Below are 22,876 nucleotides of genomic sequence, written 5' to 3'. Positions count from 1 at the left end.
GTTTTGGCTTTGCAGTTTTTACTTTCACCGCTGGAATACAAAATTGTCAGACACACAAGTGCTGTATAAATTTCAGTTTCGATTGGCCTCCCTGTTGGCGGAATGATCGATGTCGAGCAATCGGAAAGTGTCAACCGAAAGGTGGCCGTTGAACATGCACCTGCATTGCGACCCCAAACATACATCTTTTCACCCAGCCTTCACAAAACGCAGCGTCAACATCATTATGGGGCTGCTGCCTGATTTCTTTTGACGAAAGCGCAAAAATTTTCCTAATGATGCCGCGCAAATTCAACTGCAACTAACTGTTTGCCATACTCTGTACCCGTACCCCTGCCGATTTTCCGATTTTCCACCGCTGACTGCAGTAATCTGGTCATGGCCAACGTGGATGATTGTTGACTTTTATGATTTCCATTTCTTAGCATTATTATGGACGTGTGGCAAATCAACAGCAGCAAATAGAAAACACCGCAGTAGCAGTAGCAGCAGCTCCAGTCCAGTGGTACAAAAAATCAATAGAAATCCCCCGGATGGACCAACTCTCCCCCGTGCATCTGCTGTGCGTATGCCATAAATCGTAACAATAAGCACTTGCCACTTGGCCAGACACCGAACAGACATCGACGTCGAGTTGGATACGTATTCGTATTCGTATTCCGATTCGGACTCAGACTCGGACCTCAACTCGGACTCAAAGTTGGACATGGAGCAGCTGGAGAAGGCGGCATACGATTTCACTTGACTGACAAACAGACATAAGCAAAGTGTTTGGCTTCACTCGCACGATGGCCAGCCATATCCCTCAAGTGACTTTCTAAGCGATTCCGAATGCCTGCAACATGAAAAATGTGGAGCGAAGGCAGTGCAGCAGTGGCAGTAGCAAAAACAGCTCAATGCCATTATCATTGGGCAGCAAATCCCCAATTACGTGTAATATACAGAGTGCATGTATATACTGAATTGCTTCATAAAGCACCTGGATCTCGGGATCTTTAAGACTTCGGGGTACCCTCGATAGTATGCGAATTTTTTTTTGTGATTATATCATATCTTACCAAAGTTTCCCCATGCATTATAAGCCATAAACTTTTAAAACACAGGCTTACTACTGCAGTTGGATCTCAGGTTCTTTAAGAGTTCAGAAGATAATCTTTGGTATGCTAACATTTTTAAAGCGTATAATTATGGAAATCATTTTATTTTTAGAGCTGCCTTAAATTTTTACCCACGGCTTACGGATAAACTTCCTTATTGGGTAATTTATGAACGGTTGCAGAGCAAATCGCTTAGATCTATATGAGTACGGGGTTCCAAATTTGGTATTACAACTTCTTTAATGGGTATAATTATAGGGTTACCTTTAGTTTTTTACTTACCTTTATTTCTTTACAGTGACAGTTAAAAATAGCTGTAAAAAGCTCACTACCGGGTATCTTTTGGTCATAACGGTCATCTTTTTCACGTGTTTGATAAGGCTACTCGGCTCATTTATTCACCTCCTTCCACATTTTCCTAACCAAAACCACATTCAACCCGTGTCCAGTGTTGTGTAGTGTGCTCACAAATATTGTCCCACACAACTCATAAAAAGCCCATTTATAACTGTTAACTTGTACAAAAGTATTTACAGACGATTTAGCAGCTCACAGAATTACAACCATCGCCACACAATTGCAATTGTTTATTTGTGTTTACTGCTCTCACACCGCCCCCTTTTCCACCGCCTCCCACTTTTCCAGGCTCACCCCCCTTCCTCAATGAAATTTCCCCCTTTGCTGGCCTGCTTCTTCTGCTTTGGCAACTACTCCATCTCCCTTTTGGTAGCAATAAAAAGTGTTGTTATTTGTACAATGTTGTTTGTTTGTGCCAGCGTGTGTTTTTTGTTTTGTTTGCTATTATTGTTGCTATTATTACAGTTGTTGTTACACTGGTCGTTGTTTAGTGGCCAACACAGCTGCTGCTGACACGCAGAATTCAATGCAACAAGAAGAAGCCCAAGTGCAAAACAAAAGCAAAAAACTGAAAAACAAATAAACCAGCAGTAGCAGCAAAAATCATCGAAAGAACTCAAAAAGGGTGGAATCCAAAGTTTCCCATTGTCCAATGGCTGAATGAACATAAAGACAATAGTTAGTAGAGATGGGACAGTATGGGGTTTATGATAACATTTGACAAGGTGTGAACAGATTTTTTCCCACAAAAAGAATGACAGAATACAGCCTTAAACTAAATTCATTTGGAAAAAGTACATATACAAGTAATTTCTAAATTTTAACTAAAGATTTTACTGATGTAAGTAATTTTTCAAATATAGTTTCCTAAGAAATTACTTTGTATAGTTAACTTATAGAGCTACCGCTTAAATAAATTAATATTGCTGCAATAAATTTAATGTTTTATTAAACTTTTTTACATGTCCCAGTTGCTTTTTATGGAAAATAAATATTTGTTTCTCATATTAATTTGCAATTAGATTGCAAACTGAGCAAAAACGCAAACATATTTTCACACATTAATAAATTAAAACGTTCGAGCATTAATTGCGTTTAAGCTACTCTGATGAATAATTCTAAAGGCTTTTGTTCTATACAAATAAACAGAGCTCTTGGCCTCATAATTAGTTAGGTCCACAACATTAGAATAGGTATTAAGTTTTGTATTTTAAGCCGCTTAACGATTTAGCAAGCCATCTTCACATAATATACTTGGGAGTCACTAGGATGATATTATTAAGGATACCCTCATTTACTTTCATTACCTAAGCTATCAAATCAATAATGCTGAATTAGGGAAAGTGCCAGGAACAAACAGCAAGAGCTTAAATCAGCCTTATTAGTTAAATACCCACATAAGAATTCGTATTAAATTCAATATTAAAACAGATTATTTGTGAAGCCCTTTGCATCAGTATACCAGCAGTTGCTCAAATGATATGAGTCGAAAATAATTCAAATTCAGCAAAGAACGAGCAGAAGAGCAGAGTTAGTTTGCATTGTTCGTATTTGTTTTTTCGGCATTGCCGCTGCAACAATTACTGCAGCGTAAAATAAAGTAAAAGCAAACAAATGCACTTTATCTGCTGGCCAACAGAGTGCAGCAGCATTTATAGGAAAATGGGTTATGAAAAACAATTTGAAAAGGTATTAAATTTATGTCAGTCCCCGCCCCTGGGTTGTTGTAAAATTTTATATGCACATACGTAGAGAGCTGGTCGCTGTCAGCGGAATTTCTCATATTGATTTTGCTTTAAATAATAAAAACTCCTATTTTCCCTCTTTTGCAGTGTGCAGCGTTTAATGGGCGATGGATAAAGTGAGGTAAGTGAAACAAAAAGCCAGAAGGGTAGCGTTTTTGCAGCATTGCTTATTAAAAATAGCTGGCTGCAAAAAAGCTTAAAGTGCATGGACAGAGACAGAGACGTAGTCACGAGGCTTGTTGTAGTATTTTTCAAGAATTGGGACAACAAGGCGCATAAATAACCGACATGCCAACAAAAAAAAACGAAGAAAAAGCCTGTAAAAAACTAAGCGAAACTCGCCAAGATACTGCACTTAGAATAGTAAACAAGCGATGGGGACTGGGGTTAGTACACAGAAAGATATAATTCCCTGGATACAATTATATTTTTTTTACAGATTCTTTAATTGAATAAAAAAGGGGAAAACTTGCTAGGGACAAGGACATTTATAGTTAAGATAAATAAATTCAATCATAAATTTTTTGAATCTTGAACATTTTGTATTTTTTTTCCCAAATACTAAATTTGTATTTTGATAGCATAAAAATAATAATAATAATAATAATAATTATTCTAACATTATTTTTAAAATTTGAACAAAGGTCGTTCTTTATAAATTGTTCATTACACATTTTTGTATGGCTTTTAATAACTATTAAATGGTACATAAAGTTTTGGGAATAATATAAAAAAATTAAGAATTTTTAAATTATGTTTATGTTTTGATTTGAACTGAACCATTTGGCTTTTTTTCTGTGTGGGTGTAAGGAACGGGTGTGTGTAAAGGAATTGCAACTAAATACGAGGGCTAAGATGAAACGCAATGCATCCCAACCCCGTCCCCCGCGGCATTTCCCCACTCGGGCCACAGTGGGAGCAAAAAGAAAGCGCACATACCGGTTTTCCGCGTCCCAGAGACAGTGCGAGTACACGGGGACAGGTTTATTTTCCCGTTGGGACTGTGTGACAAATCAAGCGAGAAGCGAGAGCGAAGACAACAACCGCGAACAGGGGAAAAAAGACCATAGCCTTCGTGCGCGAAAAACGTCAATGGCCAGGAAAATTCTGAGAGGGGTGGGAGGAAGGGTAGAGGGTGGCGGGAAACTGTGTGCAAGAGGGACGGCGAACAGCTGCGACGCTCTGCGTAATGGCAGCAGGAAATTGAAAAAAGTTGCCGCGCGCTCACCTTTGAGCGGCCTCTGTTGCATTTCCTAGCCTGTTCTTGGCGCTTTTCTTTTCCACGAGGTATTCCGGGAAAATCGGGGTATATCTTATAGCTTAACAACATCATAAAAAACAGTTTTCCGAGAAATATGTTCAAAAAATAATAATTCTCAGGTTTTCTTTCCTTCTGCCAGAAATGAACCAAACTGGATAATAAATACTACATTTATTGCCTTATTTTTATAGTTGTGTTTCACGGAAATCCAACTATTTTTTTTATGGAATGTATATTGCTGGGTATATTTTAGTCGGTATTAAGTCATCATATTGCACTTTATCCCGCTCTTGACAGTCGTTTCCACCTTAACCGCCTAGGAAAAGAGTGTCAAAAGTCAAACACTCTTGCTTGTCTCAGCCCCGATCTCTTGAGTTGTGGGAGTCACACAGAGACACAGTTTTTTGGTGATTTATGGTTCTTTATTTCGGTTTGCAAAATCTAGCTTAAAGTCCCTGGCCTAGAATTGAAACCTATTGAAACCTTTCTTTATGTAAAATAATATTTTATTGAGAAAATCCTTATTAAGCTTAAAATAATGTTGACTTCTAATAGTAGACTAATAAATTATTTCATATGTTTTTACACACTTTTAGTGCTCGTCTAAAACTATATAATTTTTTAATTAATATTTTTATGTCTGACTAAAACGTTCTTCTTCATATCACAATAAATTTCTTGTTTTCTAGTTTGCCTATAACAGCTATCACGTTCTTTAAATTACCTAATATGGTCCTCAATTAAATAAATGACTTCCGCGTTGGACTTGATAGTACTTGATACTGTATTGCCTATAGCTTGCCGATTTCCTGGAGATACTTTCGCTTGCGTTTCTGCTGCTTCTCGAGTTGCCGCTGCATATTGGTTTGCAATCTGTCGCGATACTCCCGTTCCCTATCCAGGGCACTCATCTGCTGGGAACTGGCCTCCGCGTCGAACTCGAGGTCAAAGGCCGTCTCCCACTGGCGGCGCTGTTGCAGCTGGATGAGCTCATTTGTTAGCTGCAACTTGGTGCTGCAGATGCGCATCATCCGCCGTTTGGGGCGCCCCAACTCCCGCCGATGGAGATAAAGGGCATAGCTCACGGATTTCTCAGCCTTCGGGGAGTTGCCGCTGCTGGAATAGTCTGACATTTTCCTAAATGTATCTTCTCGTATCTCCTTGCCCGGGATGCTATGCAAATCGAAACGTTCTCGTCGCTGGTTTAAGGCCAAATGATGCAATCAGTGCGTGTGCGTGCGACTTTTAAGTCAGTCAGGTAGTTCGATATGAGTTTCCCGGGTTTCCCAAGCCCAAGCCCAGGCAGGCAGGTATGCAAAAATCCTGAATTTATTACTGCATATTGTAACTCAAGAGCTCAATTAGCTGGGCGGATGGGTTGGCAGGTTACTTTATACCTTACCTGCAGCTAATCTCGTGCCGCGACTCGAACTGATTACGTTTTCCAGCTCAGTTGTTGCCAACGCACTATGGGGTTTTTGACCTGTTTTTGTGGCATTAATTAATAACTCGGTCAGTTTTGGAGATATCGACATGAAACTTTACCAATCGTCATTATTTGTCCCTAGGCACATATAGTGTGAAAATCGATTGGATCAGGAAACAATATCCTATAGCTCCCATAGGAACGATCGGTTAAAACTAAAAAAAAATTAATGAAATTTAAAGAGCTGAAATTTGTTGGTCCATGCCTATAAAAGATGATGATAATAAGTGCAACAAAAGCAAAAAGAAAAAATTTCGTCAAACTCAAAACTCATCGGCAGCCACGGTACATATCGACTAACAATTCGCCAGTTTGTAGGCAAAATGATTCGAATTTGTCCAAATTGACGGGCAACTGACAGGACAAACATTTAAAAATGATCCTCATATTATAAATAATTTGTTCATCAAACATTTTATAGCCTTTTCTTGCTCAAGCCGGCCCTTCCCGCTATTCCAAACAGCAACCAAGTCGGCGTTGGAGAAAGTGAGGTTATCTAAGAAAAATTCAAATTGCACCAATAGTGCGGAAAAGTGCACAATAAGACTAACATATTTTTGCTCAGAATTGACAAGGCTACAACATACACTTGGACGCATTGAAAACTAATGCAAACTTCTATTTCAAAACTCTTCCCAAAGTTGAAATTTGTTCCTCAAAATTCAGCTTAAGGTGCATTTATAAAGTGACAAAATATTAGTATAAACACGCATAATTTAAACAATTAATACATTTAACATATAGTACAAGCCTGTGAGATCAGTTTACATTTGTTTTTTTCTTTTCAAATGGTGTTTTACACGAATAAATTAATTTCAAAGAACGCCTTGAAAAAATTGCAAACTTAGCGCTGGTACTTTCGCATGCAACAGCTGACTTTACAGCTGTTATGCTAACATATGCTGTTAAGTATTAACATTTTGAGTATGAGGCATAACAGTTTGATGTTCTGTTAATGCATTCCCATTTTTTTTTTTTTAATTAGAGCACTTTTAAAAAATGACTAAATGCCACATAAAGTGGTCAAAAACCCCATAGTGCAACGGTGTCATCGCCTGAAGGCAGAATAGAGAGCTCCAGGTTCAATGCAAATGCGCTTTGCATGTTGCCGCTAATTGGCAACAGTTGTCGATGCTACTGTTCTTTCGCTGCCACACTCGATTCCCCCAACCTTCGCTGCACTTGGCAAAAATTCAGGGCCCAAGACAACTAAAGTCGGGGAAGTCAAAGCTAAAACTTATAGAAGTAAATGTAGAAACCCTCCATTAAAGTCGGAGAAAGTTTCATTAATGAACTATAATAATTAGATACTTCTATTTCACAATTATTGTTTTGAACTTAGAGGTTGAAAGCTATTATTATTGAGAGAAAGATTTCGAAGATTAAGAATGATGACAAAGTATAATCATAGCTTGTTGAAATAAATGAAATGGAATGGCCTAATAGAATAATTTAATCAGGCATATATAGTACGTGTCTTTTCTGTTGTAAGACTAGCGAAAAAATACATTTACTATGTGGTAATCTTGATCTTGCATTAATATTCTGTGAGTTTTCTTAGAACTATATTCTTTAATTTAAGACGTCATTAAGAAACTACTTAATTTCCAAAAATAGAACTCCATAGAAATAAGATCTTGTCTGTTCTCAAAGTCTGATATATTTAATTTCCAGTCTTCATTAATTATTCACAATTAGTTCTCCGTTCACTGGAGCACATTCTCGCCTTTAAACATTTTGTGTTAGTGTAAATTTTCAGTTCTTTTTTCCACTGCGACGTGACCCGCATGATTAATGAACGCCGTTATGCTCTTACGACTGCCATCGAATCGAAGCGGCCCTGCGAGCTAAACGCGTTTAGCTTTAGTTTTAGTGTCCATGTCCAAGTCCACATCCATATCCATGTCCATGTGTGTAATTCGAGCGCATGCGTCGCTGCCTCTCAAGGTGTTGCATAAGTCGGCGCCATAAAATGAACCGGCAGAAAAACAATAAAACACCAGCAAATTAGAAATTACCTTTATGTGCAATACGAGGTAACGCAGAAAATAAAACAAAAAAAAAATGGTAACAAATTTACACACAATGGGCAGTTAGTCTGTGTGGTAGGGGCATTGCCTTGTGGCAAATGTGCGTGGCATTACATCAGCGATTTCTTTTGGCCAACTCTGCATCTGCGGCCTCATTAAGCCCGGGTTAAATCGGAACTGTAGTTTCCAAGCCCGGGTTAAATCGGAACCGTAGTACATAGTTGCCAAGACAGTGCGGAAACTCTGTGAGGCTAGTAATGTTGCAGATCTGCCAGTGCGTTGCCAAGTGATTTTCCTTTATTCGAGCGAAAAATGCTGCTAATTAACCCACATGGCCGAGAGTGTGAACAGGTAATTGCTCTCCAGCTTGTCTAGTTCTCTGACAGCAAAACTTTGCTGTCCAGCTGCATTACAATGTTATCCAAATGACAATACGCAAAATATATACATATATCTCTCCCTAAAAAGTTTTCCGGGTGGCGACAAATTTCCAACTGGCAAAACTCCATGTAACAACATAAAAAATATATATATATACATTTGCGCTCACACAGAAAAATAACTATAACAAAGCAAACAAAATGCAGAAAAAGAATGTTTTCCACATCAAAATGCACATAAATAATAAATGGAACCAGCCAAACGACCAGAACAGGAACCCGGACGGACGAGGCTCGGAACCTGGAAACAAAAGCGAATCGAGATGCCACAATCGGGCAGAACTGAAAACTGAAACTGAAAACCGAGAGCCGAGAACTGAAAACTGAAAAACAGAGAAACTGCCAACTAAGAGAACGGAAAATGTTGGTCAGCAGGAGCCATTGTTTTTGGGACAACTGTTAATAATGAAAGCGCTGGCGAAAATTATGAAATTAATTTTCCAATTTTAATTATGCAACAGTTGCCAGCTTCTCTGTTGCAGCTCCTCAAAATGCAAATTGACTGGCACATGCAGAAAGTTGTGGAAGGGAATCCCTTTTGTGGCTGCATTGCCCAGTGGGATTACTCCGATAGTACCTCCCCCCACCCCACCCACTCATTCAATTTGGGCCAACACAGATACACACACACACAGTCGCATGCAGGCACGCATCCGTGAGATTTCAGTCGGGCAGTCTGCTCAACTTTGATTAGAGTTAAGCCCCAAATTAGTTGCTGCCGTTGGCCGCGTTGATGGCACGACCTTTAGGCCGCGTTAATGCTTCCTCTGCCAGTCGCCTTGGATCGGAGAATGGGCCTCTCGATGAAGTCATCGAGATGGTAACGGATATGGAGTGGGTGGCCCAGATCTTACATTGAAATATGTACATAAGCTGGAGATAAAGAATATAAGCTACGAAAAATAGGTTTGAAAAATATCGGATTTAAAAATAAGAATGATTAACATTTGTTAAAGAAGATAAAATAAAAAGGTAATAATTACTTTGAATGCTTTGCCTGTTTAATCCCTCTCTTATTATTATTATTCAAACAACTTACAATTTAGGGTTACCCGAAACCATAAACAAAAAGCATTAGGCAATTGAAAATTACATATTTTAGAGTATTTCAAAAGCCCTTAACCATTAATTAATTTAATGTACTTTATATATAGTATGTACTTTCTTTCTTCATTCGCAAAATATGTAAATGTATGTATGTATTCTTTAAAATATATTTAGGACAATTTTTTTATGTAATGTTTCACCTAAAAATTATTTCTTGGCATCTAAAAACAACTATAAATTTGTGAATGAAATCATCTTAATCATCATAATTTTTGGTTACATAAATCCTTACACTGCTGCAAAGGTATCACATCTGTCGGATGTGGTTAATCCGAACACAAGTGGACCTGGGCCACAGATTGGTAAGTCGTTAGGGCCGCAAACGTACACACACAACTCGCCGTAAACAATCCGAGTGTTAATCGTTCCGATTCCGGCGCAGATGTCCGCCGGACAAGGCCGAGAACAACAGCAACAATGGCCGGAAGAGCTAGAGCGGCACTTCCGAAACTTAGTTGATGCCAACTTATTAGCGAACACCGTTTAATGGGTCCAATTAATGTCAACCAAGTTGGCGGCGGCGGCGGCGGCAGTGATTTCTGGGCGATTTTCTGTGGGCGCCTTTGGGCCAAGAGTGAAATTCAGTCGAAACGAAAGTTTCGCCGGCCATTGATTGGCTCGCTTCGCTGCACGCGAACAAAAAGCCAAGTCCGCATCGAAAACTTTTTCGGATTGAACATTTGTAGAAATGCATAAAAATTAATTAACAAGCAGATGCCGTCGTACCGAGCCGTTTTTGGCTGAAATTATTATTAGCCATTGGCTTCGAGCTGGTGGAAAAATTAAAGCAAAAGCATAAGAATTTTTAATTGGCTTTTCTGCTTCATCTTCTCGCTGGCCATTGTTGCTATTATTCTTGTTGTATTTGTTGTGTTTCCTACTCAATGCCGTCGTCATCGTCGACTTCTCGCACATTTAAGCCTAATTAACTTTCTACTTAGAGCTCAGTTTTCATCTTCTCGCTGTTGAGGAGAGTGGAGCTACACTGGGGAAAAACTGGAGCTAGAACGGGCAGTTGATTAAATTCACTGCACTTTCTCAATACGAAACTAAACATAGCTAATTAAATGAAACATAAACTAATAGAAATTTAAAGTTAAACTGGTTTAAGACCCGGTTATAAAATGAAATAATTAAATATATAATTAAATAAACTAGCAAGTAATTTAAAATGAATTAAAATTGAATAAAAGACTTAAAAGCGAATGCCAAATGGATGAACATATAATGAATTGATGAGAAGACTCGATTTGAAGATTTCGTAGTGTATGCTTTCTCGTTCTGAGTTCGTTTCTTTCCTTGACTTTGGCTCTCTGTGCATTTTGCATTGTTGGCTTTTTGTTTTAGCCCCTTTCGTCCCGTTGTACCTTATTGTGTTGGCCGTCTTTTGCTGCTGTTGGTAGTTTTGCTGCTTTTTCTACTCTTGCACTGCGTCAACTTCTAATTTCATTTGAAGCCTCCGCTGTTGGCTTTGATGATGCCAGGGCCAAGCGCAGAACTTGCTGCTGCTGCTGCTCAAACGTGGCTAACAAGGTGAAAAGTAGGTGAATGTTAAGCAGCGGCACCAACAATGTTGGGAAAAACAAAAGAAAAATGGCAACAACACCAACAATGACAAAGAGTAAACAACATTTAGCGAAAGAGTGGAGTGAAAAAAAAACACGACACACCAACAAAGGCAGAAGACAAAACGTGTCAAAAAAGGGTTAGAGCCAAAAACAAAAGACAAACAAACAAACATATTAACGTAAAATGTTGTTGGCCCGCCGATGTTGCCGCTGTAGATGTTGCTGTTGCTGATGGCTCCGATAAGTTGCTGCTGCTTTTGCCTCAACTTCGGCGACAGCAACAGCAACTCAACTCAGTCTATGGCAGTCTGGGATCTCGAATATAGTATATCTCCGGAATTTTTGTGACGCCCCCCACCGGAAGTGCACATTAAGTGTTTTTAATTTCCAGTTTCGCACAACTTGAGAACTGTTTGCAAAAGAAAAGCGAAAGGCGCGGGCGTGAATGGAAAGTGTTGCTGTCTTGGCCTCGCACAAATCATTTTGGCCCATTCTTAAAGCTGTCAAAAGGAAACTTGTGAATCGCTTACAAAAGGTCACTGAAGAAAAATTATGACAGGAAAATGTTGAGGAAACTTCAAAAAATGTTTTATTGCTATTTGCATAATAAAATATGCACATTTTTTCTTTAAGATTACTAAACGCCCTTAAAAATTAATTTATACTTTATAATTATATTTGAGATTTTTTGTGAGTATGTTTGGAATAATGTCTTATTAATATTAATTAAAAGAAGGGAAATATTTAAAAAATAAACTTTCAAGCGCAGAAAATATTCCTCTTATTGTATTTTCTAAATGAAGATTTTAATTACCCATTTAATATTTGTAAATCAAGACATTTTTTTATCCATAAATATTTCATATCTTATAAATAAAGTAGTAGCTTTGTCAATGTTTGCTTGTTTAAGATTTAAGAATGTTTAAGATTAATAGAAATTGCTTTCTCTCATTCATTAATTTTTATTTTTAATCTAAGGAAGTTTAAAAATGCAGATTTTGTTTTATTTTTCTGGTCGCTTTTTCGTATAAGTGCATAATGCTTTCGAAAGCACGTCTTCAGATCTGTATCACTTATTTATACAACAGCCAAGGACTGAGTGTGAGCATGGGTGTTGTCAGCTGTAATGAAAAAGCTCCCTGACCTTGAAAGATGATGCTGGCGAAGATAATCCAGAGCTAAACTTGCGTGCAGTTATGTTGCATTTAATTTTGAGATACAGACAAAGTCGCACAATTTTCCTCTTCCCAGGAAGTACAATAGATGGCAAGAGATTGCAGCAAAATAAAGGAAAATAAATGCAGCAACTACCATTTTTAAAGCGAGCATGTGTGAGAGTTCCCGGGGTGTGTGTTAACCATTTTTTCTGCACATTGTGTTTCACTCTGTACAACGTTGAGCTTACTTTTTGTTTCTTGTATTTTGTTTTTTCGGCAGTGGGGTTAAGCAAAAAGCTTTGCAAACATTTTCGTGTGAAAAATTTGATTAAACCTTCGCGCTGGCAGAACTCAATTCGTTTTTACATAATGATCGGATTTAACGTAAAATTTAATTATTATTTTTGTTCGCCCCGTCGCTGACTTTGACATTAATCATCTTTGTAGTGTGTTGACTGGCCGTGAAGTGTTACCCAGCTGATGAGCCACTAACGGACAAAAACAAACAGATTTAAAAACGATTTACTAAGCAAATGTGCAGCCAACTGCATTTGCCGAACGCTACTTGAATTATTCATTTTGAGCCTACAGGGATACTGCTATACTAAGTTCACTGGAAAATCGATTGGAGTTTGGAGTTTTAAACTTTGTATTATCAGTAATAACATTCAAATATATAACTCTTATTAGCGTTCAAATTTTAATTTTTTTTTGTCTGTCTGATTTTTGTTTTTATGATATATTTAATTGCCATCAAAATGGAATAAAATATTTGTTAAAGTTAAGCTTATGTTTTAAATATGCCACCATGATAATACACATTGCATTCATAGTTACCGAGAATTTATATTAAATTTAAAAAATAGTTTAAATTTAGAAATAGAACTTAACCAGCAGCGATTCAACTAAGTTGTATGTTTTTTCCTGTGTGATACTAAGTGCAGCTCGGTACCGCTTTTTCCAATTTTAACGATTCAGTGAAAATGTCACATAGATTACGTGACTTTGATGCGATTGACATAGTGGCGAGATTTATGCGTGTCCCGCCTGGCAGGTGGGCGTGGTCAGGTGGGCTTGGTTTTCGGCCTCACGAACGTGTGTTGCCTGAAATTACAACGGGGCAATAGAAGAAAAAAAGAGGGAACAGCGCCCACAACTAATTTGAATGCCTCGGCGTGTGTGTTTGCCAGTTAGTTGGACGCATCGCTAACGTTCGCGTGGAAAAAGTGAGTGAGTGAAAGATCACGACCAAAAAGTTGGCAGCGAAGGCGGCACATGAAAGTTTACGACGTCGCATCAACAAAATGGGCAAAAATTGTTGCTATCTTTCTTTTTTTTTTGTTTACTAACGTCGAAACTTAATGGCCAAAGAAAAGCGAAACTGAAGAAAAAAGTGAAAACCTTAAGTGGGCGCGGGCTGGCAAGAATTCTTTAATCGCCGGTGAAATGGTGAAAGAGAGTGGGTTTAAGTGGTAGAATCAGTGGATTTGATGGTTGCTTGTGGTTAGCTTTAAGTATTTGAAGGGGCTCTAAGTAACGACTAATGGAAAAGAATTTGTTTTATTACTTTATTTCAAGTTCTTAAACATTTACGTCCAATTTATAATATTTTTATTCCACTCTCTTTGTATTTCCGCTGGTAAAAAGCAAAGCACTTAAACTATGTATAAAATAGGGGTGTATAAAATTATTAATATAACAAGAGAGAACGCTATAGTCGGGTGCCCCGACTATCAGATACCCGTTACTCAGGTAAAGGGAGTGCGAGGGAGATGGAGATAGAAACTTTGATCACGCATAACTTTTTAACGAATGGTCCGATTTGAAAAATTTCTTCTACATTTCGATAGGTATTGATAAACACAATAAAACTGCATTTTTACATTTCCGAAATATTTAAATTTTTAAAATCGTATATAAGCGATTGTGGGCGTTAAAGGGGGCGTGGCACCTTTTTGAAACAAACTTGCGCTGCGTAGGAACTCCTAGAATCTGCATGCAAAATGCCAATCTAGCTTTTATAGTTTCCGAGATCTCAGCGTTCATACGGACGGACAGACAGACGGACAGACAGACGGACAGACAGACGGACAGACAGACGGACAGACGGACATGGCTATATCGACTCGGCTAGTGACCCTGATCAAGAATATATATACTTTATAGGGTCGGAAACGGCTTCTTCTAGCTGTTACATACTTTTGCACGAATACAATATACCCTTTTACTCTACGAGTAACGGGTATAACTACATTTATTTTCCTTATCTTAATTACTTCGAATATTAAACTCCTTTAAAACTAAAAAAAATCTTACAGTTTGTTATTAAAGGGAAATCCTTAGAGGTGCAGACTAATATGTTTATATACCTATATCTTGTTTCCCCTTTTGTCAACCGATATACTTCAACATATGCCGTTAATCCCAACTAAACCTTTGAAAAAAAAACATAATTTTGTTACTTGTTCTTGGCCTGTCTGAGTGTTTAATATAGAATGCCACAAGTTCGTGCACTTCCTCTTGTATTTTTTTTGTGGATACTGAGCACTTCAAAGTCTTCCATTTCCGCAGTGAACAGGTGCAGAGTTCTTTAGCTTCTTTTCTTGCCCTCCAACTTTGTAAGCAGTATTTGTATTCCATTACGACGGGGGTTTGTTTTTCCTATTCAATTTGTCGCCGGCATTTGACTAATTTCCTTTCTGCTTAATGCAAAGAATTGCAAATGTTGAGCATACGCAGTGGTGTGCACCCCATCCCAGCCAAATATTTTAATATGCAGCGTTTTGTTGAGCCATTTGCAACATTCTTGTAGCTGCCACCCACTCACTCGTTCAGTTGCTCGCTTACTCATTCATTCATTCATTTCATTTATTCGCTGCACTCGTGCAACTTTTATTCATTCAAAACGCTGGGAGGAAAAATCGTAAATAAAAAGCGCAAAGGCTGAAAAATAAAGCACTCGACATGCACACATAGATACTCCTTCTGCAACCCACTCGTCCAGACGTAGACTCAGATACAGATACAGATACATTTAGCCATGTAGCCATAGATACAGATACAGCTACAGACATTCTTTGGCCGCCAGCAGTAGTGGAGCATTTTTCTGCACAATTTATGTCTTTTAATGAAAATGCTAAAAAGAGAAAAAAAATATATGTATATGCGGGGTAGAAATAAAAAATGTTAAATCAAAAAGAAAAGCAAGAAAAATGGCGCTCAACACGCTAATAACTTTTCAAAAGGAAATGTGCAACACACAGATGTACATGTGTATATATACACAGACCAGAGGGCCATAAGTTACAGCAAGTGTTGGCCTTTTTGTAGGGCCCTTACCAAATTAGTCTGCAATTTGTAAAAACATAATGTCCGCGGTGGCAGGGGGTTGAGGAATACTTTGCTTTCGGCGTTCGTGGCTTTAAACTCTACCCCAGACATTGGTCAGCCAATTTGCCTTTTTGCCTTGGATAATTATATATCATTGGTGGCACACATGCTGGGCCTGGTCACCATTAGTCAAAAGGGAAAAAGATATAAAGCCAGACACTAAAAACCAACAAAAACAAAAAAAAAACAGGCCACCAATTAGCCCGGTTACTGCAATCACTGAATGCTTGGTTCACATCAAATTAATTTGAGCTACCCAAATACCCGATTCCAAGTACCTGCATACATACTATATTGCCATTATTAGCTTTACGACTTTGTCTAAAACATTTCACGACTTCGACCGAGACAAAAGCAAATCCATTAACGAAATTGAAAAGAATGGAGCTGGAGCTGGAAGTGGAGCCTGAGTAACTGGACAAAAACCGATAATGCCTGGCCAAAACGGTATCTTCACTTGGCCAGCAGCCCGGCGTCATTGTCCCAGCGTTTTGCTTGATGTCTGCCATTTCCTTTGACCGCTCTAAACCGAAATTAGTTGTTTCTTGCTTAAATTCACATTGAATTAATTCAATTGCGGCGAGCAGCGGAAAGTCGAGCAGTTTGAACGGCCTTTAACTGCAGATGATTAAAAAATGAATTATGGTAAATTTGTTACAGACTAATCTAGGGTTTCGACTTTCTACTTGAATTTATTTTTTTTGGTGGGAAATGCTAAACTACAAGCATTGTTTTTTTAAGTAGTTAAAGGGAAGTCTGCGTGACTTTATTTAAATTGAATTAGCTTTAATTTTAAATGAAGAAGAAAATTCAAACTATAAATGTTAGCTTTTTCTTTCATCATCATGATTTTCTTATGAGGAAAAGTGTGCTATTGTGTTATTTTGACAGAAAAACTTAAATTTTTGGTTTGACTTTTGTTGTATTGTGATTATTTTATATGTAATCCCTGCTTTACTTTTTCTAGCCTATCCCCTCAGTTATCTTGAAAAAACTTTCGTTTATATTTATTTTTAAGTTTCAGAGCTTAGGTAAGCTCTGGTTTTATCTGTAATATCAGCCTGTCTTTTACTATTTCCCCATTCCTTTAAAACGCAATTTTTGTTTTACTTACTATCTTGAGTTCGATATTTAACTACCACTTACGTGAACAATCGATACATTTTACTAAAGAAACTATAAATATAAAAAACCCGCAAAGGTCAGCAAAAAACAGAAAAACAGGCGATACAAAAAGTTTGCCAAAGTAATTGAAAAGCTGAACAAGCAAACTTTAAAAGCGGAAGCCAATTGCAAGCCAGCTGAACAATAGGCGGAAAAAACGGAATCTAAAAAACGGCTCATTTTTCGAGTATTTCATTATCTTGACAAAAAAGTGCCAGCTCACTGAACCGAGCTAAAAAAACTGATCCGAACCGATCTAAATTTGGCCACATAACACCACTCGTCTAATTGCCGTGGGGTCAGAAGACCAGACTGCGACGGAAGGTAATACCCACAAGTCAACGAGGCAACGCCATCATCTTTTTATAGCCAACAAACATCTTGACACAATCGATTGGGCCGAGTCACAATTAACGAACGACTGACATTGATATTTGATGTGATTTTGTATGCATTTCCAGCCTTTTGGCTACGCTCATAATTGTGTGTTTGTTGCGGTCTTCGGACAGTTATTATTTAAGCTTAGTTCGCAGTGGTCTCTGATAAAGACAAATACGAAACGCAACTCGATTCAAGTTGGTTCGCTTTTAGCCTTGACTCTTGAGCTGCTTGGCCGCTTGACTTGGCTTTTGTTGTGTTATTGATTTCCAGCCACACAACAAAAAACAAGCGCAACAATGGGTAATAATTGATCACGTTCATGGTCCAATTTGGCAGGAGTTCAGTGGGTTTGGCAGCGGGGGTTTTTCATCTGCTCAGGGTTGCATTCTGCGGGTAAATAAGTTTTGAGCCTTCCCCCGATACCGGTTGCCAGAACTTTGACAGCAGCTTTTCTTTGGCTTGATTGCAGAGCGAGAAATAAAAGGTATTTAGGTCTTTAATACAAAATGGGGATTCGGATCTTAAACATATGTCATACACAAAATGAACAAACTAAAAGTGGGAGAAACCAGTTTGAGATCTTGAATGGAATATATTTTTTAGATCTTTGCTTTAATTAATTCATAGCAAGAAATTTAAGGTAGGTAGGTCTGTAATATAAAATGGATGAAGTATACTTCGGTCTATGAAATTAATAAACTAAGTCTGCCAGAATAAAAAGTATACATTATAGAAAAATTAATTTCAATGTACTTTTACAACCTATAAAGATAGTTTTGAAATTGTTCACCATAATTTCACCTCTTCTTTATTTAATGTTCGTTTTAATGGGATTGACAGAATTGATAGATAATTGTTCTTAGATGCGAAAAAAACATTGTGATTAAGTGATCGCCTGAGGCATATCTCGATAAACAGAACTTGACTGAACAAGTGAGAAGCTGGAATTGAAAACCAATTACTGGTGTTATATTGAAAACAGCTTACCACTGCGCATTTTCGTTATTTCCACAACCATTTAAAACCAACTGCAATGGCTTAACGGAAGTTTCTTTTGGTTACTTGGTTATTGACCAACTTTTTTCTCCCGGTGGGCCATTATTTGTTTCGTTTTTTGTGTTTGCCTCGGCAATTAAGAACGCTCAAAAGGAGCCACCCGAGCCGGCCCAGCTGTCTGTCTCCTTTGGTTATTGTGGCAGCTCCGCTCCGGCAGCCTCATCAATGTCGGAAACTTCATCATAACCCCGGGCGATGCGATGTGAGAGGGTGCAACTTTATAAGATACCCCCCTCTGGATACCCCCCTTAGCCATCACTGCGTTCTGCTTCCGCATATGCTTCATAAACTTGCCATCTTGCATTGGCCTATAAACCGAAAGTAACACGCTCACACAGATACTCAACACACACACGCACGGGGCAGACATTTAAGACGAGTTCCCGGTACCCTCTTCCATTTTCAGATACCCCCCCTCCCCTTCCCTGCCGTACCATCCGTTTTCTACCACTTTTTAGCAGGCGTTGACTGGAAGCCACAAGAAAAAAATATTTGACCTACATCAAGTTTTCAAGTTGCTTGTTTGTGTTTCGTCTTCTTCTTCATGCTTTGCGTCTTTCTTTTTTTAGTCAGAGAGGCTTCTTCTTTGCCATCATCATCATCATGATCATCATCATTTTTAACATCATCTTGTTGCCACGCTTTATTTCTGCCTTTACCGGCTTTGCCTTGTTGTTGCTCTTTTCAAACCACAATATTTGCGCATATTTGGTCAACTGCATTTTCTTGCCTCCGTCTCTTTCTAGTCCCCTGTCCCCGTCTCTTTCATTCTGCCTCTATCTGTCCCTCTCTATCCGCCTGTGCCTTGATTGTTTTCAATTTGGTACGGCATTTTCATTAATTTTTCAGCATCTTGTGTATGTCAGTGTGTCGACGTCTTACCTTCCTCCACTCCGCCCACGCATAAAATATTGAAAGACATACTGCAGGCTTTGGTGATGACCAGCCAACGAAATATCCACAACGTCCACAACAGAAGCATCATCAACGTGGGCAATGCCACTTGGAAAAAAATAATACATTATATATACGTTTTAATAAGCTATTTTCAAATGCAATCAAATGTTTCATTTGGATGTTGTAGTCTGCAGAGAGAAAAAATATGCGGGTGGTTATTAATATATATGCATTATTACTCCATCAGATATTAAATATTTAGTTTCAAATTATATTTGTTTCATTTAATCGAAATTGTTTTTAATGTTATATTATTTTTATATCGATTTAATTTTCAACATCTACAACACTATTATCTTAACACTGTATATTGGTTTAAAGCTAGTTACTATTGTATATTTAAATCAACATTCTATATTATATATTAAAAATTAAGCATTGATATAGGAATTCTTCTGCAATTCCTTAAAATTCCATTCATTGCTATTATTTTCCAGTGCACAATTCACTTTGTAGTGGTCTTTTTCTATAGCTCACTCCAACTCCGTCCAAGTCTTTTATTCAGTCACGCACTCCCCCGCCCACGTGCTCACATCTTTCCCTGATTCATAAAAAATTTGAATTTATTTTGGGGGCTAACATTTTTGTTGTCTCTGTTTTGGTTTCGCTTTTATAGAGAAATTTACATATTGGGCCGAGGGCTGCAGTGGCTGTAAAATTGCAATGGTTGCTAAGGCAGACCTACCAAGTTTTTCTACAATGAATGTTGTAACGGGGAAATGCTTACAAACTTAAAGTGAATTTAGCTTAATAGAGGATAATTTTAGCGTTTTGTTCACAGTTACTTCGGCGTTAGGCGGAGTTTCCGCTTTTAAAGTTGCCCTGTGGCTTTGACTAAGGTGGTGGCTGCGTATGAACAGCAAGGGATACAAAAATAGTAAACTTAGTGGTAGAATTCGAGTAGGGACATACAACATATTTGAATACAAAAACAGACAGGGAGAAGAAAACACTCAAAAATGGTTAAAGCATACACGCTAAGACAGTTTTCAAACTAAAAGAAGAGTAGAAATCTTGTTAATTAACCATGAAATGAATATAATCATACAAAGGCAAAATAACTAACATAAATAAATGCCATTGTTAAACTTGTTAATTTGGTTTGTAAATTAGTAAGAAATTTGTTCCAAAAAGTAATACCCTCGTCCTATTTGCCTGTCCCCGACTGTTCCAGTATCTTATAGCCGGCGGATTAAACGTGAATACTGCCAAATTCAGACGAGGCCTGCAGGGGGCACCTCTGGCTCGAGGTTCAGTTTCGGTTTCGACCGCAGCCACGGTTTCCACTTCGGTCGGCACTGGTCATAGATCGCTGTTGGGCGTGGGTGTTTTGGGGGACTGCGCTCCACTGCACGGATCCAAACACAAACGGTCTCGGATGCAAATCACTTGCGAAAGGCGGCGACTGGGTGCTTGCCTCATGCAAATGAGCGCAAAATTAAATAATTAAACCAACGCCGGTCCATTTGGACGGACAGACAATCATGACTCGACTCGCAGGCTGCGAGTTGCAAGTTGCAAGCAGCAAGCTGCAACTGTTGCACAAAAACCCGAAACTGGCACAGCAACTTTTTCTTTGAACCAGAGTCCGAGACGGACTTGCAGCGTTTCTTTCGCATGTGGAGCGTTAATGAATTGCCTTAGCCGAGAGTTGCACTGGAAAAAATGGGGGAGTTTTCTGAGATTAGTGGAAAAATTGTAAATAAAAAAATATGCTCCTGTGCTTTGAAATCTTTGTTTATTAAAGGTTCTTAAATGTAAGAGAAAATCTAAATAATTTTTATTTTTTTTGCTATTTTCTTATTAAGGTATCATTTCCAAAAAAAATAGATCAACATAAAGGGTTTAAGTTCGTTTTAAATTTAGCCTGAAAACAAGACAATTAAAATATGGCAAAATAAAAATAAAATCTCGTTTAATATTCTTCGATTGAAAGGTATTTTTTGTTCTGTAAACAGAGTCTCAATCCGCGATCTCCCGCCGCATTAGGGTGCCGTGAACCGGATGGGAATGGTTTGGAATCGCGGCAGCTCGACTTGGCAATTAAAAGCGGCCAATTGTCGCCTAAGTTGGCCAATGTCCACAATGCGGACCGAGAAAAGTCTCACCGCGGCGATTGCAAATCATTAATATATTAACATTTAATGCTGACTGCACTCAGCGCGGAGCACCGGTGGCCCACTTGGGTGTCATTCAACCGGATTACTCCGAAATCGCTCATACGCCCAGTGAGTCATACACCAATTTTACCACCCCAAACGAAACTCTTACCGATTTTTCGCATATCAGTGCTAAAATGTTAACTTTACTCAAACAATTTCTCTCTTTTTCGTTTCAGGTTAGTAGGACAGAACGAGAAAAACAAAAGAAAAAACTGTGACTCGGGGCGTCTTAGGTTCACTCCAGGTAATTGTTTATAATTGGAATTATACAGCGATTTGCTGTGAAATTCGAGTTCAGTTTCAGTTCGGTCGAGTTCAGTTAAAGCGACAGGCAAATTGTCAGAACAGGAATATGGCAAACGGCACAACAATTCTGTGCCAGTTTTTATGGCCAAGCTAAAGAAAAAGTGCCGGAAATAATTGTCTTAAGTAGTTTGAACTTTGCGCATACAAAACCGGGAAAAGAAAAGACTAAGTTAGCCTGGCTAACAGCTAAATGAATCGCTTTCAATGTTCTACAACTCGAGCAACTCATTTTCATGTCAGAGACATGAATTAGCGGATTTCGAGGTCATCAAAATTATTTACAGCAAATTAAATATTTTCTTAACTTGCTAAATTGCCTAAGTACCTGTACTTTCTCTTCAAAATACCAAACGATATTTTTCAGAGTTTTGAGAGATCTCGATCACTTGCGAAACATTAACATAATTAGAAATGAAAGTAAAATTGTGGCAACTGTGCGTGGGGCCATGACCAGGCATAATATTAAAAGATATTCACTCCATTTTTTTTTGGATTGGCCATGATGGGGCATAAACTCAAGCAAACAAAAATGTTTAAAATATAAATAAACAAATCAAATCACAGTAGGGAGAAAAACTGTAAGAGCTTTTTTTGTGTGGAAGTTTGAGAGCGTTCTTGAAATTTCAATTCGGTGAATAGTCAATTTTGCACAGTAGCCAGTTTATACATATACATGCGAGTATATGTAAATATACTCGGACGTACGTTCAAAGTCATAATCGATGACTGCCCAAAGTGCGGACCAACTTCGACTCAAACTCACTTTCTAAAAATGAGTTCAGTTCAATAACAATTTTTGCGCTTGACAGATGGAAATATTCGGTTTGATAAATGATGCTGAGGCGCGGCGTATATGAAAAATCATATTTAAACTCGTATGTATGTATGCTGAAATAAGTATTTTTGATATATTTTACAGCATGGCCTGTGACTGGGCTCTTTCCAAATTGATTGCCCACAATTAAAAGTTAAATATTGAAAATTAAAAAGCGAATGCCAAACACTACAAAAAACTCACTCGTAAAATTTATGATACACATATAGATCATTTTTTTTAATAGCTTTTTATTTTATTTGTAGCAATTATTAATGCAAACACAACAAAAAAAGGGAATATTTACATATATTTCATATAGAAAGCGACAATTTCGTTTGTTGTCTCGTGAATCTTTTGGGCTTTACGTTTTATGCATAAATCATTCCCTGCGTTTT

The 22,876-nt window shown here is 38.1% G+C and overlaps 2 protein-coding genes across 2 annotated transcripts in view; one reads left to right on the top strand and one right to left on the bottom strand.

Annotated features, from left to right (window-relative positions):
- The window catches only part of LOC108045610, a 118,955-nt gene that overhangs the window by 12,604 nt on the left and 83,475 nt on the right, over positions 1 to 22,876 (top strand). The window contains 1 exon segment of the mRNA XM_044457627.1: positions 3,287 to 3,320. The gene's annotated coding sequence lies outside the window, so the exon portion shown is untranslated.
- On the bottom strand, positions 5,184 to 5,653 carry LOC108039513. Its single transcript, XM_017116543.2, has one exon. The coding sequence runs from the start codon at positions 5,591 to 5,593 to the stop codon at positions 5,252 to 5,254; it is 342 nt and encodes a 113-aa protein (XP_016972032.2). The 5' UTR covers positions 5,594 to 5,653; the 3' UTR covers positions 5,184 to 5,251.

The sequence above is a fragment of the Drosophila rhopaloa genome, unplaced genomic scaffold (genome assembly GCF_018152115.1).
Source record: "Drosophila rhopaloa isolate 14029-0021.01 unplaced genomic scaffold, ASM1815211v1 contig_163, whole genome shotgun sequence".
Lineage (NCBI taxonomy): Eukaryota > Metazoa > Arthropoda > Insecta > Diptera > Drosophilidae > Drosophila > Drosophila rhopaloa.
This window is presented reverse-complemented; position numbering and strand designations above follow the sequence as displayed.

Coding starts and splice junctions, on each gene's coding strand:
- LOC108039513 (XM_017116543.2), bottom strand. CDS start 5,593: ATGTCAGACTATTCCAGCAGCGGCAACTCCCCGAAGGCTGAGAAATCC.